The sequence below is a fragment of the Harpia harpyja genome, chromosome 23, assembly GCF_026419915.1.
Source record: "Harpia harpyja isolate bHarHar1 chromosome 23, bHarHar1 primary haplotype, whole genome shotgun sequence".
Classification (NCBI taxonomy): Eukaryota; Metazoa; Chordata; class Aves; order Accipitriformes; family Accipitridae; genus Harpia; species Harpia harpyja.
The window spans coordinates 15729227-15749000 of record NC_068962.1 but is presented as its reverse complement, the minus strand read 5'-3'; the positions used below and the strand labels follow the sequence as shown (position 1 = coordinate 15749000).

The 19774-nt window shown below is 36.5% G+C and overlaps 1 protein-coding gene across 3 annotated transcripts in view; it reads left to right on the top strand.

Moving 5' to 3' along the window:
- Positions 1 to 19046, top strand: part of RAB3IP (RAB3A interacting protein) — a 34307-nt gene extending 15261 nt beyond the window's left edge. For 2 of the 3 annotated variants that reach the window (XM_052774471.1, XM_052774473.1), the window contains exons 4-11: positions 1146 to 1241; positions 3791 to 3868; positions 4245 to 4448; positions 9701 to 9829; positions 12134 to 12246; positions 15652 to 15751; positions 15859 to 15928; positions 18679 to 19046. In XM_052774471.1, the coding sequence (XP_052630431.1) occupies positions 1146 to 1241; positions 3791 to 3868; positions 4245 to 4448; positions 9701 to 9829; positions 12134 to 12246; positions 15652 to 15751; positions 15859 to 15928; positions 18679 to 18761 (873 nt within the window). In that variant the 3' untranslated portion in view covers positions 18762 to 19046. The remainder of the gene's footprint in view (positions 1 to 1145; positions 1242 to 3790; positions 3869 to 4244; positions 4449 to 9700; positions 9830 to 12133; positions 12247 to 15651; positions 15752 to 15858; positions 15929 to 18678) is intronic. The other variant, XM_052774474.1, reaches the window with a different exon arrangement.
- The last annotated feature ends 728 nt before the right edge of the window (positions 19047 to 19774 follow it).

Here is a 19774-nt window from a genome sequence, read left to right as displayed (position 1 = left end):
AGTGACTGGCCTCCCAGAGTTTTCTGAAGGCAGCTGTTTACTGGTTTCTGGAGGTTTTCAAAGCAAATCATTGCTAGATTGTATTTGGAGTCTTTAAATGTCATTGGCAGGCTTGGGTCCCTCATTTCAGGAGCAATGATAGTGTAATAGCTAGCTTGGCAGGGGGAAAAGGAGAGGAGGAAGAACTAATGGGGGTGGGAGGGGAGTTATGGCCAAAAAAAAATGCTTGAAAGGTCAGAACGGGCTGTCTGCTGCTTTCCTTTCCCTTATTTTTTTCTCTCCATCCGTCTGTTTCTTGCAAGAGATTCCAGAGTTTAATGGTTGGGGAAGGGAAGAGGAGCTTTTTCAAATTCCTTGTTGGACTTTTTGTACTTCTCTGTAAATTACCCCACTTTTCCCTCAGACTTGGGACAGTACAGATGAGATTGGGCATGTGTAACCTTTATACTGTCAAATCTGTGAAAATCTTACTGTAAAAGTGGTATGGTCAGGCCTTCTTCACTCAAATTTTAGTGCTGTAGACAAATAACATTTTGAATTTCATTAAGTTGCTTTAATTTGATTTATATATCTGCATAAACAAGAGCAAGGGTATAATTACTGTATGATTTTGGAATTGTGTTAGTTGTAAGGAGATCCGCAGGAGAATATTTGTAGTAAAATATGTTGTAAGATTCTTTTAGAATTGCGGATTGTCTTGAGACAAAGCGCTTTTTTTTTTTTTTTTTTTTTAAAAAGGATTACTTTCTTTAAGAGTCTGTTAAGGAATAGGTAAACAGAACTGGTATTCTGTCTGTCCCAATAATTAATTTGATCTATATTTTAAGTGACTTTAGTCTTCTACACTTTCAGGAAAAAAGTTTTTTTTCCTTCAGAGTATTTTGGAAATGCTGATGTCTAGCTTAGAGACATTTTAGATTGGCCTGGTGTATTTCCATATAGCAGGAAGAAATAGCTACGTATGTGCAGCATTAATTTAATTGCTTCTAGTGTTAAGGTTAATTTTTTGAAAGGCTTTGTTTAGCAAAGGTTTTATGTTCCTCTGATTTTTTTTTTTTTTCTTTCTCCCCCCTCTCTGTGGTATTAGCTTAAAAAGGCCAAATTACTACTCTAAGTCAGAATAAATAACTTTCAATTTTCCATAGGAGCTGAAGTTAAAAGATGAAGAATGTGAAAGGCTTTCTAAAGTGCGAGATCAACTTGGACAGGAATTGGAAGAACTTACAGCTAGTCTGTTTGAGGTTTGTTGGAGTCTTCGATGTGATATACTTAAAGGAAGCTGAGCCAGATGTTTTATATAGAATCAGTATATTGTATGCTGAATTTTTCTGCAATAAGCTTATAAAGGGATTTCTGTCCTGAAGATCTGGGTGTGTTGAAGTAGAGGCTTAAGAGCAAGCAGTAGATTTTTCACTTAGGTGAAAGAGACCTTGTTTAGCTTGTCAGTCTGCCTAGAGACAAAAAGAAGAAAATAAGGAAAATGTATCAGAAAGCTTAAAACTATTTAGGCTTATTTTTTGGCATAACTATTTTGAGACAGCTTCTCTGTCTGACAACAAGGCTATCTAGATAAGAGCTAAATTTGGGGTTGCTATGGTGACTAAATAAAAAAGTAACATAGTTCCAGATCAATGGAGGTAGTAAGTACATAACTTAACCATACTTTCAGCTTTTGAATTTTGGGTCTGGCAGCATTCTACTCCCACAAACTTTAAAAGAAACATTAATACCGAGTGATGCACCAGAGTGGAACCTGGTTAGCAAGTGAGAAGCCTGAACTTTAAGTGGGACCTTTTCATTTGAGAAAAAGGCAGTAGAGCCAGCAAAGATTGTGAGCTTGTATTACACAGAAAAAAACTTAAATCCGTTCTTGAAGCAGGATTAGTTCTCATTTTAGTCATAGGAATATATGTAGGAAAACCTAGAGGCTAAATTGTGATACCTATAACTGTCAGAAAAAATTTCATAATCCGGAGATGATTTGGATGTTTACCAAATCATAAGTATTGGTTTTCAGTATATGCATAAAGATACAACATTAGGTATGTTTTAGAAGCGTATTTAAACCTGTGATGTTGTATTGGTATAAAAGTGCTATTAAAACCTTGAAAGTACTGACATTCAAAAATTGAATTACAAACTGCTCTGTGGGTTGGCAACGCATGTTATTTCATCATCCCGGCAGGGCAAAGTTACTTGAAATGTTAAGCAGTTCCTGTGTGTAGAGAATAAATGGGAGACTGGAAAGGTACTTTTTAGCATAAATACTTGTGTATGTTGGGGGTGGGGAGGAAAATGTTGGGCAGATATTTTAACTGTAGAGGAATAAAAATTATCAGTGAAATTTTATATTAATGACACTTCATAACTTAGAACAATGTATCAATATGTTAAAGCTATATTTGAAATACAGTGTATTAGTAATAATTGTTTGAGTTTTAATTTGTCAGAACTGTTGTGGGCATGTCATTTGAATTTTCTGTTGTGATTTGATTTCACTAAGAGGCCCTAACAAAACGGTGTTGTATTTCTTGATTTTTGTAGTGGGTTCTACAGCCTTTGAATTCACGTTCTATTCTGAATCCCACTAATCTCAGTGACCATATAAGTGGATATGCTAAAGTTTATATTAATGCATCCCAGTGGAGGATCGAGACTTGTTTTGCACAGCTGGGTGTATATATTACATTATTACACTGTAACAGCACTGTAACATGCTTTGCTTTCAGAGGTGCATCACTAAGCAGAAACTGCATGGTCAATGTTAAATGTATTTGTACACATTGTATAAATGTGTATGTTCCCATTCCTGCATGTGTCTGTTGTTACTTAAGAGAATTTTACAAACCCATATTATACAGCTGTGTTGTATGCCAGTGGGAGCCAGATCTTTTGGTATGATGATGTATGAACTTTTTTGTTTTGTTTATATAGCGTCCAGATATGTGCTAGGCGCTTTACAGATATGAGAAGGATCCTATCCCAAGTAATTTAGTTGGTGGCCCTGATCTTTCAATCTTTGTTGCCTTCAGTAAGTACCAAGTGAGAACTGTAATTTGATCACAGGCGCAAATTGCTGGATCAGAGCCTAAACAAATACATTATGCAGACAAAAGGCTTAGAGGTATGAGGTAAAAAGATGTTTAAAAAAATCCCCAGTCCTTTTATGCTTTCTTCTTTATTGGCTTATCCTTGTTTCTTTACTTGGATTGATCTTTAGTGCTTTTTCTGTTCTACTTACAAAGTGTTTATTAATCCACAAACTGTTTTTCAGCTGTTGCTTTGTTTTATTGATGGTAAGAATTTAGTCTTTATAGTTGTTTGACCGGTTCCTTCATGCAGAAATTTACAGTTGACTAAAACTGGTTGTTCTGGCTAGAAGAAGGGAGAAGTTCTTTTGAATGTGCTACTGTCCCCATGTTGCTTTTGTTGCTACTGGTTGAGTCTTTCTCTTGGGGGTCAAGGAACTTGACTTGTCAGCAACCGAAGTGTGACTGGAGCCTGGAGTTCATGACAGGTATTGTTCCTGCTGGAGCGGGGTGGGTGGACTTGCTGAATTTCTGAACCTGGGCTCAGGAAAAGGAGCAGAAACTTGGTAGGCCAGTGATGAATCCAAATGATAGATTTGTAGGTATTTTTTGGTATGTAACTATTTAATTTCAGACTGTTGCATAACTTACTATTCACAAGTAGTTTTCATGAAGCAGAAGTATGTGCTTAGTGTTTTTTTTAAACTGGATATTGTAAATTTGTGTGAAGTATTTACACTAGCTAAACATTTTTTTTATAGGAGGCACACAAAATGGTTAAAGAAGCTAATGTCAAACAAGCTGCAGCAGAAAAACAGTTAAAAGAAGCACAAGGAAAGGTGAGTTTTTTCCAGCTTGCTTTGTCTTTTCACATGGTTATAAATCTACAGTGTGAATCATAAAGATGTAAATAGAGCATTATTTGTATACGTTATTAAAATACATACTAAGTTGTGTCGCCTGGATGTATTCTTAGCTAGCACCTATGGACACGGCTGGTGTTTCGGCATCGTATCAGATAGCAAGCAAGGTGCATAGGAAGCCAGTGTTACTACAGTATGCAATTGCACAGGCATCTGTGTGCTAGTACTGTTGGAAGATGAAGTCTTGATTTGGACCGAGATAACTGGAAATTTTGTTAAATGATTTAACATATTCATAGTCTAATACAATATTTTTGTTTGTTAATGACTTTATTCCCCCCCACCCCCCAAGATTGACGTCCTCCAGGCTGAAGTAGCAGCATTGAAAACACTAGTACTGTCTACTTCACCAACATCTCCAACTAAGGAGTTTCAGTCTGGTGGAAAAACTCCTTTTAAGAAAGGCCATGCAAGAAACAAGAGTACAAGCAGTGCTATGGGCGGCAGTCATCAGGACCTTACCATGGTGCAGCCAATTGTAAAAGACTGTAAAGAGGTAACAGTACAAGGATTGTCCTCTTTTTGCTGATAAGTTGGCTTTATTGTTTTGTTTTACTCACAGTAAATCTAGTATATATTAAATCTTCATGTAATACTATTTTACAGATATTTTTCATTAATGAAAGAAAATTTTTCTTACATGTGAATAGGTGGTGATTTTTCCAAGTCTTGTTTACCTTTACATCATTAAGGGAAGGTGAGATAAGATTTGAAGATGGGAATTTAAAAAAAAAAAAAAAAAAAGAAAAATAAGTATAACTGAATAAGTCCTGGTGGCTTTTTACAAGTCCATCGCTGAAAGTTCATAAACATTCATAACCATTTCATAAACTGTCATATAAAAGAGGAAGAGTCATTTTATAGATCAATAATGGGTGAAAGAGACTGGGAAAAAGACAGAATCAATGATGTATTAGAAAACAGGAGGAGAGTTACCACTGGAGTTCCAAAGGAGCCTGTGTTTGTTTTGGTTTTTTTTGTTTTTTTTTTAAATCTACTCATGTAATTGAAAAATGGGGAAATAATGAAGCGACAAGTTGGTGCTTGAGTGCTTGGAATGATAGTAGCAAAAAGTCACCAAAGAGTTGAGAAGGGTCTTATGATACTGAGTGGTTAGTAGAATAGCAAATGAAATTAAAAAACAATAAATGGGAAATAAGGCATCTAGGGAAAAATTGCAACTCTAGCAGACATGCAGTTTTGGACTTAGAAATAGCTACATTGTGCTGGGAAAAAAAAGAAGTAGTGTACTTGTGGATAATTCTCTGAAAACACCATTTCAGTGTTCAGTGATGGTCCAAGACACACAGAGCCTTAGGAGTTGTTAGGAAAGGAATAAATAGCAAAAGAAAAAGCATTATACTGCTGTGTAAACACATAGTAAATGTGTGTGTCTATGCATGCAGCTATGATATCTTCATCTCAGAAAGGAGATAATGAAAATGTCTCATATTTTGAAGTGTGACATAGATGGTCAAATCTATGGAAGTATTTGTAGAGACAGACACCTGAGGTAGAACCAAAATCTATACAGTCACAGGTGACATAGGGAAGATGAATGGTGAACAAATATTAATGATTTCTTGTCGTAAGAAAACTCTGGAAGCTAAAAGGAAAATAATTTTCAGTCAGTACATAATGAAACTTTACAACTCATTGTCACAAGTTAGCAAGATTAAAAATATAAATGTGTTCAAAATGTAGTCAAGCAAAGTGACAAAAGAAAAGCCTGTCAAGGTATATAGAAGATAGATATGACATTTGGCTTAGGAAGCTGCTTTAACTACAGATTGCTAGAAGTTGGGAGGCTGTAAAATGAAGATACATTACTGTCTGTCGTCTTATACTGCTCTGCAGCCAGCTCTGCGACTGCTGGCCATTGTCAGAGGGGTAACAGGCTAACTGGATCTTTAATGTGATTCACAGTGGCCATTTTTGTACTTTGTTTTGCCAGTCATTATTAAGTGTATTTATACTATACATCTTTTTACTATAAATCTAGAAAATAAAGGCATTTTCCAGCTTCTGTTTCATACTTGGGCTTCAAAAAAAAAAAAAAAAAAAAAAAAAGCTTTACATCCTGCCTGCCCACTTTCAGTGGTACCCAGGATGTTTTCCTTATAAAAACTGTTGCCTTGCTGCCCTTCAGGAAAGGGGAGAGTCGGGATGGAATCCAGTTGCTTTGTAAGCATCACACTGAGGTCATGACTCAATGAAATTTTCAGTGTCAGGCAAGAGTGAGGGGAAAAATCAGTTTTGCCTCAATTTCTTGTGGAGAGGAAGTGGTGAATGTGAAGGACAGGCTGCAGAAGGTCCAGTCTGCCTGACATTTTTCTTTAGTTCATTCTCCTCCTTTTTGTTGGCTGCATAAGGAGACACTTTGAGGCTGATCGAGGCTGCTCAGAAATGGTGACTATTTCTTCCAGTGACAGCCCAGGGAATCAGTAAGAAACGCACGGATTTTCTACTCACTGGGACTTGAGTCTTTCTGTCTCTCTTCTGAGTAGGAGTATTTATTTAATGGAGTGCAACATGGGGTGAAGAAAGCAAGACTGCCTCTGGCATGGTAGTTAGGACGTACTTTTAAGCAGGGGAGACATGCCTTCCCTACTGCTTTCGTTATCCAATGCTTTGTGGTTTTGTTTACTGCTTTTCTTTATTGTTGGTCTAAGGTAAATGTTTTTACATTTCTGGGAGCTGGGTCTGAAATCCTACTTCTGCCCTCTTCTTGATAATTGTTCTTGCCACTGAGTTAGGTTACCCTTTGCATGTCGTTCTTCTGATTTTGAGTGACTTGGCTTCAAAAGGGGGGCAGAGAGTACCCTTGCTCAGGGGTATGTAGTGGCCTTGTGGTGTGGGGAGCACAGCTTTGGACACTTACGGAGAGTCTACCACCCGGAGCTTTGCATTTTGAGATGTTGGATGGAGCTGGCTGTGAATACATGTCAACTCTCGGGTTTCTTTGTGGAATGTAGACAGAGTTAGAGTATCTGGCTGCCCTAAATGGCAGAAAGGTGCCAACATCCCAGAGAAATATTTCCTAGCATGTGGGAGTAATCTCTAGGATAAGTAGATGTGTCTAATTAATTTAGGTATTAACAGGATTTAGCTGAATAGCTGCCTGGATCTTAGGCAGGCAGGTAGCATCCACTCAGCGTAAATGCTGATAAATGCATCAGTGTTGCTCAAAGAGCGGAAATGTTTCTCTGATGGTGTATTTTACTGTAAAATGAAAACATTAAAAAATTAACTAGAATTATTAATACAATTGGCTGTATATTTAATTGCAGGTAATCAAAACTTTGATCTAGTGAAAGTGCAAGTAAAGGCAGGGAGGAGATACACATGTAACAGTGTAGATTGGAAAGGAAGAGCATCAAGCTATACTCACTGAGCTGTTTTTTCAAGGCACCTTCTTTATAAATAGCAGATTTGAGGGAAATTGAGTTAAATCTAGAAAATAACCAAGTTAACAAGAAATGCATCTTAATTTTTAGAACAGTATAGTACAAATCAAAAATGGCTTTTTTCCTGCTGATATGTCTCGATTGTATTCATTTTAAAGCCAGACCTGAGATGGGTTTTAAGGTATGGGAAATGTTCCTTTAGGGAGCAAGTTACACCTATTGAATTTCATTCGTACAATGAGGTTGGTGGCTTAGCAACCAGAACATTTATGGACTAGCTTAATTAAGATGGTTGTTCCTGATTGTACCTGAGTGTAAGGCAAGTAGATCTAATGGAAAACAAATTTGCTAGTCTAATTTTTGTAGGTTCTTTTTCAAGAAAAACAAAGAAACAAAGCCAACACAACAAAAAAGACAGAACTCCCCAAAATATATATGTAAAAGAATGGCAAATGCTAGGAGCTCAGAGAAGGGGTAATGCATGGGGAAAGAACAAGACTGAAAGAGGTTGGTTCAAAGCATTTGTGCTGGTTTAAGACCAGCTGGCAACAAAGCACCATGTGGCCACTCACTGGCTCACTCCCCCCAGTGGGATGGGGAGGAGAATTGGAAGAAAAAGGTAAAACCTTGTGGGTTGAGATAAGGACAGTTTAATAGGACAGCACAAGGAGAGAAGAAGTATTAATAACGATAATACCAATAAAAGAATGTATAAAGCGAGTGATGCGCAATGCAATTGCTCACTACCTGGAACCTGATGCTCAGCCCATTCCTGAGCCGTGATCCATGCCGGCGCCCTCAATTGTGTACTGAGCATGATGTCATATGGTATTGAATATCCCCTTGGCTAGTTTGGGTCAGCTATCCTGGCTGTGCCCCCTCCCAGCTTCTTGTGAAAACTAACTCTACCCCAGCCAAACCCAGGACAGCAGTGTACTGATCTTTGTAGTAGGATTAAAAATAAATTATTTTCCATTTTTGGCATACATTATTTCCCTCTGTCATTATCTCATCTACATTATTTGTTTTTATTATTACAAAATTTTAAAATTACATCCTGGCTTATCTTTGGCCTGCAGTGTACATCCCTTCCTATAGCTTTAGGTTTGGGTTTTAGGAGTATAGAACTGCTATAGTACAAGAAAGGGATTTAACCAGTTGGAGGAGAAAGGTGCTGAAGTCTGTGTCAGCAGAATGTCAGAACTAGTCTGAGGATGGTGTTGCATATCCCATTGGGGACTGGCATTAGTCTTTTACATTGGATTAGGAATATGCATCGGAAGCAGTTGTCCCCACTCTGCTTGGTTCATGTCTTGGAGCAGCGTTGGTGCCTGTGAACAGTAACCCTAAACCAGATGATGTGCTCTGGGAGTACCTCAGTGTGCTCCAGCTGTTAGTGGGTTGCCAGCCCATGGGACAGGCTGTCCCATAACGCAAACCTAGATTTTAATAGTGACCTAGTACCAGTCTCCTGAACGTCAGACTGGATAGGTGCCTTCCTACTGCTAAACTAATCTCAACATGGAGATGACAAAACAAGGTGTTTTCAAAGAAGATAAAACCATCTCTTCCTAACCCAGAGCATGCTTACTCTTAGTGTGATTTAATAGCTTGTTTTAGTATTTCTCCATTGATGAGAGGAGCTGTGGGGGAGCAGGCTCATAAATCATGCCCAGGGAGTATCCTTGCCTTCCTGTTGTAGCATGGCGTAGGAGAGAGTTTGGGCACAAAGGTGAAAAATGAAGAATAAGAGTATAGTTTTAATTGTTTTGTATATTGAATTCCTGTTTTCCTGTGTTAATATATTCGTGTGTGTTAAATGTGTATGTTCTTTTAGCGTTTGGATAGCAGTATGTTATGTTCAGATGCAGGGTGAATGTACAAGATGTCTAGGATTGCAGTTGTTTTCTTTAGATTTCTCTGCTTTTCTGTAACTTGCAGAAATGGAGATGGATGAAAATACTGTAATGAAGATACATTAAGAAGAAAACTTATTTTTTGGCTTTTTTTCTGTTAAACAATCACTTAAGTTTTTCAAAGCTATCCTGGAAGCTTAGGAAATGGGGGACAGGTAATTAGCTTGTCCCTGGTGTTGTGGTGACCAGTGAATGCATTAACTCTGTGTCTTGAAAATGATATGTTTTGATTTGCTTATATTTACAGTCTTAGGAAAGTGGATTTAAGAAGGTGTTCATAGCTGGGGCACAATAGCATTCTCTCATAGTGCAATGGAAAGCATTTAGTTTTAATGCTCATTATTTACTTGTGGATATTTGCAAATGATAGACACTAGTGTGATAATTGCAGTACTAAAATATGTGAATCTTTGTGTGTGTTCTAGGCTGACCTGTCTTTGTACAATGAATTCAGATCTTGGAAGGATGAGCCTACTATGGACAGAACGTGTCCTTTCTTGGACAAAATTTATCGGGAAGATATTTTTCCATGTTTAACCTTCTCAAAAAGTGAGGTAATGGAAATAGTCTAAATGTGGTCACTGACGCTTTTCCCTTAAATATGTTACATGAAGCCAATAGACTGTATTAAAAATGTTTTCATATGAAGTTTAACCATTTTTGTTTCATTAAGAGCGTGATGGTTTACAGTGAAGTGCTGAAGTTTAGTCTGGAGTATTGAAATGATCACTTTTTCTTCACTATTTCATTTACGCTGTTCCAGATGTGGCCTTTTAAGGTCTATTCCTTCAGATGTTACTCCTATCTGGCAGAATCTGATGTTTGTAGGAATGGATGATGGGTTTTTTCCTGTTATTTCAAAGATAACTGTTTTGTAGAAATAGTGCCCTGTCACTGTCTTGTGTTTATATAGGGGGCAGCAGAGACCAATATATTTGATTTTGTGGACCAGTTTTCTCTGGTATCAATCAGAGCAAGCTGCAAGGACAGTCTGGGTGTTTTCTTGAAGAGAGGTTTGAGTTACAAGAATTAGACTTCACTTCTTGATATGATTCAACAGGGGCAGTTTGGGAATGTGGTTTTAGATGAAATGAATTATGACACTTTTTTCCCTCGTGTTATTCCCACACACTCTCCTATACAGAGGAAAGACTGGAGTTTTACCCATCCTGGGAGTAAAGTGGAACCGATTCTAGCTCCAACTGCTTTACATAGTTTTTGTTCTTAAGCAGCATTTACAGGCTGTAGTTGGGATATCAGTCTCTAGGGGAAAGTGACCATATTCTTAGATCTTTATTAAAATAAGAATAACAAATTTTAAGGCCCTCAGACTTGATTTCTTTTTTCCCCCCAATAAAATTAAACCCTTGCATGGAAAATGCTGTATTTTCTTCACAATGTTTATCTGTTGTTTTTGTGTAGTGTTGTGTTCTTTCCCCATGCTTTTCATCTACTGTTACTTGCTGGCCATAAGCATGCACGATCTTTTAGTTAATTGTATACCAGTTCATTATGGTGGTTGTACAGCATCATATGAACTTCCCCCACTAAAAAGTTTACTTAGTTACTATGGGAATTAAATTGCTTCTGCAGTATGTGTAAGTAGGCCATCCTGTTGTCTTTCCCAGCAACTTCATTTTGTTCTTTTCTGCTTCAGTGGTGATATAATTACTGTAGATTTGTATTTCCTCTTAAGGAAAGAATGAGGCTTCTACCACTTGTCAGTTATATCAGTTATTGTTTCCAGATGCAGTGCATAGTGACCAACTTCTGTTTTCACTTGAATATCGATAAACTAATGTGCAGTTAAACCAAACTATAAACTACACATGTATTGTGTTTTTGAATAATTGGAAATGCAGTTATCTGAATGGTTGAAGTATTACATTAACTCTCAGTAGCCTCTCATGTTAAGTGTGTAGTGTTTTGCTTTTGGGAGATGGCAGAGAAAGAGTATTTCATATGAAAGATTTTAATAGTAACATTCTGTTTTTAAAACATTCGAAGTACAATAGAAAAATATCTTTATTACTCAGTAGGAAGGAACCTTGGCACAGCATTACTTCACTAATAACATAAAGTGCACCTTCTTTTAAATCAAGTAATGGCGATGGCTTGTCCGTACTTAAACAGTAGTCTTGGGCAAGTGTTGGGTCCAATGAAGCAAAATGAGCATATTTCTAGTGTCTTATGGTTGTGTGTTTATAAAGAATTAACATAAAAAGCCTGAGCAAAGTTGCACTTTGTTTCATGAAGATGATGTTTTAACTAGACTAGTGTTTGAAAGTTGCAACTGGCTTTTCTTTATATTATGTTGGCTTTTCTAGATATTGTTCAGTCTTACTTGTTTGAACACCTTTCTAAAGCTATCTTTGGCTGAAAAACAGTGACATGATATTTACTTGTTTTTTGCAAGATAAGGAAGCATGCTGCATCATTTTGTGTTTCCATAGAACACAATAAAATTGGACCAATTTTTTTAAATAAACAAAGTTTGTGCCATATCCATTCTCTGACACAACACTGCACGTACAAATGTATGTGCTATTTGGGCTTATGAGGAGTGACTGAAAGTACAGTTAGCATTTTAAACATGCTTGACTACATTCCCAGCTGTAAAGGCAGTTATCTTGCCTCAGGGAGGGCAGGGTTATTCGGAGGGCAGAATTTAAACTGGAGCCTGGAAATGGGACCTCTTGCTCACGATGAAAGCAAAATCTCATTTGTAATTGAATTTCTGTTTGGTGAGTTGATTTTTTTCGCTGTTCTTAACTTTACAGAAGAAGAAATATGTCACTGCTTTGAGGCAATGGATAACACGAAGCTGTTTTTAAATGCTTTCTAAATTTCTCTTGCAGTTGGCCTCAGCTGTTCTGGAAGCTGTTGAAAACAACACTCTGAGCATTGAACCTGTTGGTTTGCAACCTGTTCGATTTGTGAAAGCTTCTGCAGTTGAATGTGGGGGACCAAAGTATGTTAAGCTAACAGACAGAGGGGGGGAATCTTGACTCATTTGAGATAGTAGTTTTCTCAATCCAAGAGTTATCAACTGATCGCTTCAGTCAAATTTGTGTTTCTTAAACTTTATTTCTTAAAATCTAAGACTTCAGGATTGCTAGTTACAAAATTTTATGGGGAAAGTAAGCAACTAATAAAAAACTTTAAAAAAAGACTAATACAGAACAAACCTTTAAGACAAATTCCCTTTTTGGGAGAGCTATTTACTTCACTTGTTACTTTTGTGGTCAATGCATCATGTTTACTTCTTTGGAGAAGACCATCCTGATACTTAAAACAGATGCTTTTGAACTAGGGCCTCTCACCTGGAATGCGTCGTGAAAGAACTAGGTACTGAAGTAGTACAGGTTGGATGTCGGACATCTGGAATATTTGTGGCGTAAGAAATTTAGGACATGCATAGCACACTGACAAAGGTAATTGAAAGATTTGAGAGGTGATATATAGAGTAAATGCTCTGAATTTGAGCAGGAGGAATGAAATGAAGCGGGAATGAAGGTGAAGGTGAGTTTGAACCTAAAGCAGGAAGTATGCTTGGATGACAGGGAGGGGCTTGCCTGAGGCGCTGGGGCTTTGATGGATGTGGAGGAGAAGGAAGGGATTTGTAGTGTGCTTTAGTGTATGTCAGGGTTAAGCAAAGAAGGTCAGTGTTAATCTGGAGCCTTCCAAGTCTTGAGAAAGCCTTGCCTTTTCTGCTTGAGATCTTTTGGACAAGCTGATGATTCTCCCTGTAATATTTGTTTTGACAGAGCTCAATTTTCTGATGGAAAATTTGCATCAAAATGCTTTCGTCTGGCCCTTAGGAATTTTTTTTTCTTTCTCATTGCTATTGTTTTTTAGTTCTTGTTTTTGCTCTGTTTTTGAGTAGAAGAGATTATAGGTTTAACGTATTTCAAAGTTTTCTTTCTCTTTAAAGACGCTGTATAAAATGAAAACTGTGGTTTATGACTTAGTCTTTGATCCTTTCTAGCCTCCAAATTCAGGCATTCATATATTCTTCAGCTTACTCCCATCACTAGAAAACATGTTCTTTGAGCTGTAACAGTCCCTCATCAGAAGGACCCACCACCAATAATGGAGCTACTCAAGGGGTGGTGATTTCAAGTCCAAGATACACCACTGTGGGCTGCGTTCCATGAGGGCAGTAGAGAATCTGGGCAGCCAGAAGCTATGACAATACACGTCATTAAAGAGCGATTGGCAAATTGATTTAAAATCATTGTGGTTCAAGCAACTTCCCTATGTCTTGACATGATGAAATATTTACTCAAAAACAGGAGACTCAATTTTATCATTCAGAAGTTTAATTAGATTTTTAACATATTTTCTCCAGTGTAAGATAAATTTTTAATTAGAACTCATGTAATCCTTAAATAGTTGGCTAGGTATAGATTAACGTTTTGAGATGACAATGCACAAATTGTAATTTAGGACTTTAGGTGTATCAAAAAGCCAGGTGTACTCCTTTCTCCCTTTTCCCGCTGTCAGGTAGCAACAAAAGCTTTTGTGATACTGCTTGTAGATAAGTAATAGGTAAGGAATATGCAGTATTTAAGTGTAATTTGGCATCAAATGTGCATTGTCTTGTATATGATTACTGGCACTGAAAGGGAAACAGGTGTTCCAGTTTTCACTGAATCAGAGTAGCAGTTTCACATTTTTTATTTTTATGTGGTGTATTTTTATTGAAACCATGTTCTTAAATAGGTAATGTGATATAGACAAACTGTAAATAAATAATAACAAAAAACTAGAGTAATGTTTTTAAAGGAATTATTTTATTGTACAGTTGCCTGGGGGGTGGGGGAACAGATGCATCAAATAGTGGGTAGTAGCCCAACAGCAAAATAAGGAGCGGAGGGCTGAGAGCTGTGATAACAGTGAAGAAAGGTTCTTGATATACAGAAGTTATTGAATGGTGCCTGTGATGCTGTGTAGTAAGTGCTGCCTTAACGAAAGACAGCTGGGTTTCCCCACAGGATTCACATAATTGTCCCCATGGGGAACAAAGCACTAAGCTGCATGTGTGCCGTACAGCGCAGAACTGAGTCATCAGTAGTAACTGTCATGCCAGCATTTAACCTGGTGTGATGGAATATAACATATAGAAGGTAATTCTGTAGCCAGAAGGAAAAAAAGGGCTTTATTTTCCTAGCATTGAAAGTCTGTCTGTCTTCTCACAAAAGCTTGACTGAAATTGCAATCAGCTTGCTTCAGCTACTGTAGGATTTCTTGGATCAATGGACTGCTGTCAGTCCTCATAAACTGCTATGGAAAATCATATACGCTCTTCCATTTTGTCCTGTCTTAACATGGCTCTGTGGACCAGCTGCAGGCTATTTAAAAGGGCCTCTGAGCCACTGTTTAGAACCACAGAAGCTTAGTAATTTTTGTTTCACTTTTGAAAGGCTGCTTGTTCTTACACTCCCTAATTTTGTGAGGTAGAAATGGAACAGAGAAGAGCCAGCAGCTTTTAAAATCAGTGAAACCATGGATGCCATGACAACCCAGTTCATCTGAGATGCTGCAATATAGAAATTCCAAGTAAATCAAATTCCCATTTTATTTACATTTATTATGATTGTATTAATAGCAGTTTCTTCAAGAGATTCAAACCACCTTCTACTAAAGAATGTTGGAGGAAATTTTGAAAATTCTTTGCCTTTTCCTGAATTGTTTTTTGGGAAGAATTCATGGTGACTAATGACCTTTCCTTGTTCTTGAATACAACTTACTTGTAATACTCCAGAATAAGCAAATTTGATTATTTTACCATTGCTTTTTGTAGTAGTAATGGAAAGAAGTATTGCCAAGCAGCCTCTTTTCCTTCGTCCTGAATTATTTTATACTCTGAATATATTGGGCATAAATGCAAAGCTGGTCTTAGAACGCATCTGTGAGAGGCTTCAGAGAATTGACTGCTATTCTGTAGGGCTGATACTTTTTTATGATGAAATGCAACATCAAGCAGAATTTTTAAAAAATCTGTTTAAATGTTGGCATCAACTGATAATTTAAGCAATGTTTATTTCACACGTGAAGAGTTAAAGAAATCCCACTGTTCCAGAGTTGTCAAGCCAACTTGAATTAGTGAATATGGAAGTACACAACCAGAGCTGAAGAAAGTTTTAAAAATCAGAAATGCATCACGATGCACCGGTATTGAAACAAAATTAGTCCTTGTGGAACTAAAATAATTGACAACATAATGTAATAATTGCAACTTGTAAAATGAAGGCAGAGACTTGGGTATCTGTGCCAATATGAAGCAATTACATTAACACCTTAAACACATGCAGGTGTTTAGATGTTAATGTCAGATTTGTTCATTAAATCATGCAAACTTTCTATTTTGTAGGAAATGTGCTCTCAGTGGACAAAGTAAGTCATGCAAGCATAGAATCAAATTAGGAGATTCAAGCAGCTATTACTACATTTCTCCTTTCTGTCGTTACAGGGTAAGTAGATTTACTGTGATTTCATTTTGAGTAGTAGTTATTCAGTTGTTTTTTCCGTACCATTATACAAAATGATACTAACCACCATTATTTTTATATGGGTTCAGATCACTTCTGTGTGTAACTTCTTTACGTATATTCGATACATCCAGCAAGGACTGTTGAAGCAGCAAGATGGTGAGTAGGGAATTGTATTTATTTGGCATATATAAATAGAAATTTACTTAGTGCATGTACCTAAAATGTGCTATCTGTGCACAATAGCAGTGATGTGACATTACAGAAAGGCTATCTTTTGGTAGTCATTGTTGTAATTACGAGAATTTGGTGATATTCCACCCTCCAATAAAATTATTTTTTTTAACAAATTAAAAAGCAGTGCTTTTTAGACATTTACGTTATTGAGTAAGAAATGTTATGATAAAACTCTGTAATGAGAGGCGTTAGTCACAGTTTTGCCACACAGTATTCAAAAAAATCAAGTCTCTCTCACGGAATAGGGAGATATTTTAGACCAAAAAAACTTCAGTTTGGTTTGATCTGCGCCGTTTTTTCTTCTTTCACTTGGTGTTTTGGTGTGTCTTCACATTGAGAATTCAGACAGCTGTTCTCGTCAGACTATCTTGCAGGGAGAAATGGCAAGGATGACAGTATTTGGGGTTAAATTGTAAAAAATAAACATGACAGCGTACTGTAATCATTCATCTGAGTGCAGCTGAGACATGAGGTCTGGGTCATTGCTGTGGAATGGCAAAGACTCTCGATTAGGGCTCTAGTTATAAATGTAAGGCTTGATTACCTGCCACCCCAAAAGGGAAATGTTTTTTTTTTTTTTTTTTTTACTGCCATTGCTTCAGGCTGTGGGGTTTTTTTTCCCCACCATTGTTACCCCGTCGCTTTGTTCCTGTCAGCATATCCAACAACTGACCATTTAAACTCTGTCTGCACAGTAATTTGGAAGTTCGCTTAACTGTGCTATTCAGTTTCAATATGTCCATATAAAAGAAGATGGTTATGAAAATGTACATGCTGTACACCTAGTAACTTAATTCTGGAATTTAAAAATAGATTGCATGTTGGAGTTTTAGTTATTGGTCTTCATGTGCAGGACTATTTTACCTGTTTATCACTGTAAAAGAAAATTATGATGATTTGGTTGTGTTTAAACTGTATACAATTGGTTTAATTGTATTTCCTGTCCAGGTCAAAGAATATTGCCCAACAGCCTTCAGTCCAAGGTTTTGTGGTTTTTGGGTTTTTTTTGTTTTTTTTTTGTTTGTTTGTTTTTTTGAAACAGACTGTATCACTTAGGCTCCTGGATTTGCTAAGCACAGATAGTAGGAAAAAGTGTCACTAGCCCTGTGTCAATAGTTAATTAAAAAAATTGCTTTCACTTGTGATTTTTTTTTTTTAATTCAGTTGTATTTTTGCAAGTAGAGTAAAACAACATTGTAATGTTTATGGATGTCTGTGCTTTTCATTCTTCCAGTCTTCAATTCTGTGGGGATTTGCTTCACACAGAATTTGGCTAGAATAAACCCCACTTTGATCTACCTCACCTATAGTTATCTCTTCTGATGTTTCCTCATTTCAAGAGCTCAGTATTTTAGCTACACTCAAATCTTTTGTTTCCATTTCTAACCTGAAGTAATCCTGAGGTGATAGAGAGACTGTTCCTTACAAAAAATAATGCTGTTAACTTTCCTTGTCAAAGGGAATTATTTTCATGGAATTCACCTGAAATTCACTATTTTGTACATTAAATTATGCTTAATAAAACCTTGAGGTGTTGGTCACTTATTTACTAGCATTGCAGAAGATCTTGAAAATGTGTTATTTAAGTTTTAATTTGGTTTATAGTTAAAAGGCTTTTACTTTGACCAAAAGGACCTATATAGTTTCAACTAAAAATTGTTTACTTTGCTACGGAGATGAAGAAATTAAGTTAATATTTTTTCCATCAAATAATGAAGTATTTTCAGCATTATTAGAATCGTTCATTCTTCACAAGAAGTTTTGAAAAAACGAGTTTGGTGTTCCAGCTCAATTGTCATCTTTACCATTAAAAACATAGAATTTGCATTTGTAACTTTATATAAATATTTCAACAATACCTTTACAAGAATGCAGGCACTCATGATAATTGTCTGCATAATGCATTGCATGTATTTCTACTCATGCACCATCTAATTTTTGAGAGGTCACTTTTGCAAAAGTGGTTTTTGAAATATGTTAGGGAAGACCTTGTACTTGTTGCTCAGGTTAATAATCTTTATAGTAATTCTACATCATGATCTTGACTGCATGGAAATTATTTTTGTCTTGAGTAATTATATACTCAATAATTTTGATTTATATTGCTGTGGCATGTAGAAGCTTAAGGTATGCCCTAGGCTCATCAAGTTTAGCAAAATACAGATGAAATTTAAAAAAAAAAAAAGTCTTTTTCCTCCCCAGTTTATTGTTGCTGGCAGATTACTGGTAGAAAAAAGAGGGAGAAGGAAAGATTACAAATGGAAAAAATATAACAAAATTACAGATTCTGTGATGAAACAATTCTCCAACCAGTTCTGCTTTTTTTCTTTTTGTAGTTCTTTAATTTTGCAGAAAATGAGTCAAGGGGCAGGGCAGTTAAAATGAGAAACTGCAATTAACCGAAGCTGATGAGAAGTAGGGATGCATTTTTGTTCCCTAGTTTAAAAAGAAATCATTAAAATTTGGGGAATTTCTTATAGGACCATCATTTAGAATTTTTAATTTAAATACTTTAACAAATTTTGTCACAAACCAGCACAAATAGCCCTCACATGTCAATTCTGGTTTTACTAGACGTTCCCCTAAACTGATGTACAGTGAAGCAGCCTGTATACATCAGTTGAAATAAAATATGAATTCAGTATGTTTAATGATATTTCTGTCTCTTTTAGTGGATCAGATGTTCTGGGAAGTTATGCAGCTGAGAAGAGAGATGTCACTAGCAAAACTTGGCTATTACAAGGAAGAGCTCTAAATCTTTTTACTCTTGCGCATGCATGAACTTCATTGAATATACATAACTAAAATGGCTGAATCTTTTTTTTTTTGTCACTTGATATTTATTTCCACAAAGTGGGTCCAAGATCTTTCTCCTTTTGCAGATTGCACTAAGAAGTACTGTGATTGTTTTACACTGACCTATGCTGTATATGCGTACATATAATACTTAGTTGTACAAATGTGGTAAGCACTTGCAGGCGTATTAGTGATTGTAATTTACATTTAAAAACAAAACTTCTGATTAAAGTGTTAGTCTGAAGCAGTGTCTGTCTTCTGTTCTTTGTGATGCAGAATGATGTGAACCTCCCTGATAGGTCATGCCAAAGTGTAAACCAGATGATTTTATGAAGAGGGAATAAATGCCTGACATTTTCTTCATTGTAGTGTTTAGATACATGTATGTATCTCTATGCGTGTATGCCAATACAGTTAACAGACAACTAGGAGAACTTGCAATTCTTTGAAGTGCTGCTTTTCTGTATTTTTCATTTTTAAAATAATGTAAGAAGAGAAACATATATAGTGAAGAGTCAACAGCATAATAAATCTGGGTATTTTTCCTCTAAAGTAGGGTGCTTTTCAGACATCAAGGAACAATAAAATTACCTTGGTCACTCTTTGGTCAGAAATCTGTCCTGACCCCTATCTGACTGCTAAAAACTTTCTCTTCCTCTCTAGTTTTCTTTCATGAGAATTTTTTCATTCCTTTAAATGATTTTTTTTTTTTCTTCCTGCTCTTTTGGGATTTCCAGTTTCCAATGTCTTATAAATCAATTTCCCCACAGCTGTCCTTGAATCTTGAAAATATCCATTATGTGGTTGCTTTAACATGCTGACGATAATTTCCATATAATGTTACCAGTTTCTTCACGCACACACTATTTGCTACAAAGAGAACCCAAAAAAGGATCATGGCTTCTTAAGGAAGATGCTTTTTCTGTTGAACTGCTACTTTGGCACTTAACGTGGCCCTTTCTCCCTGGGACT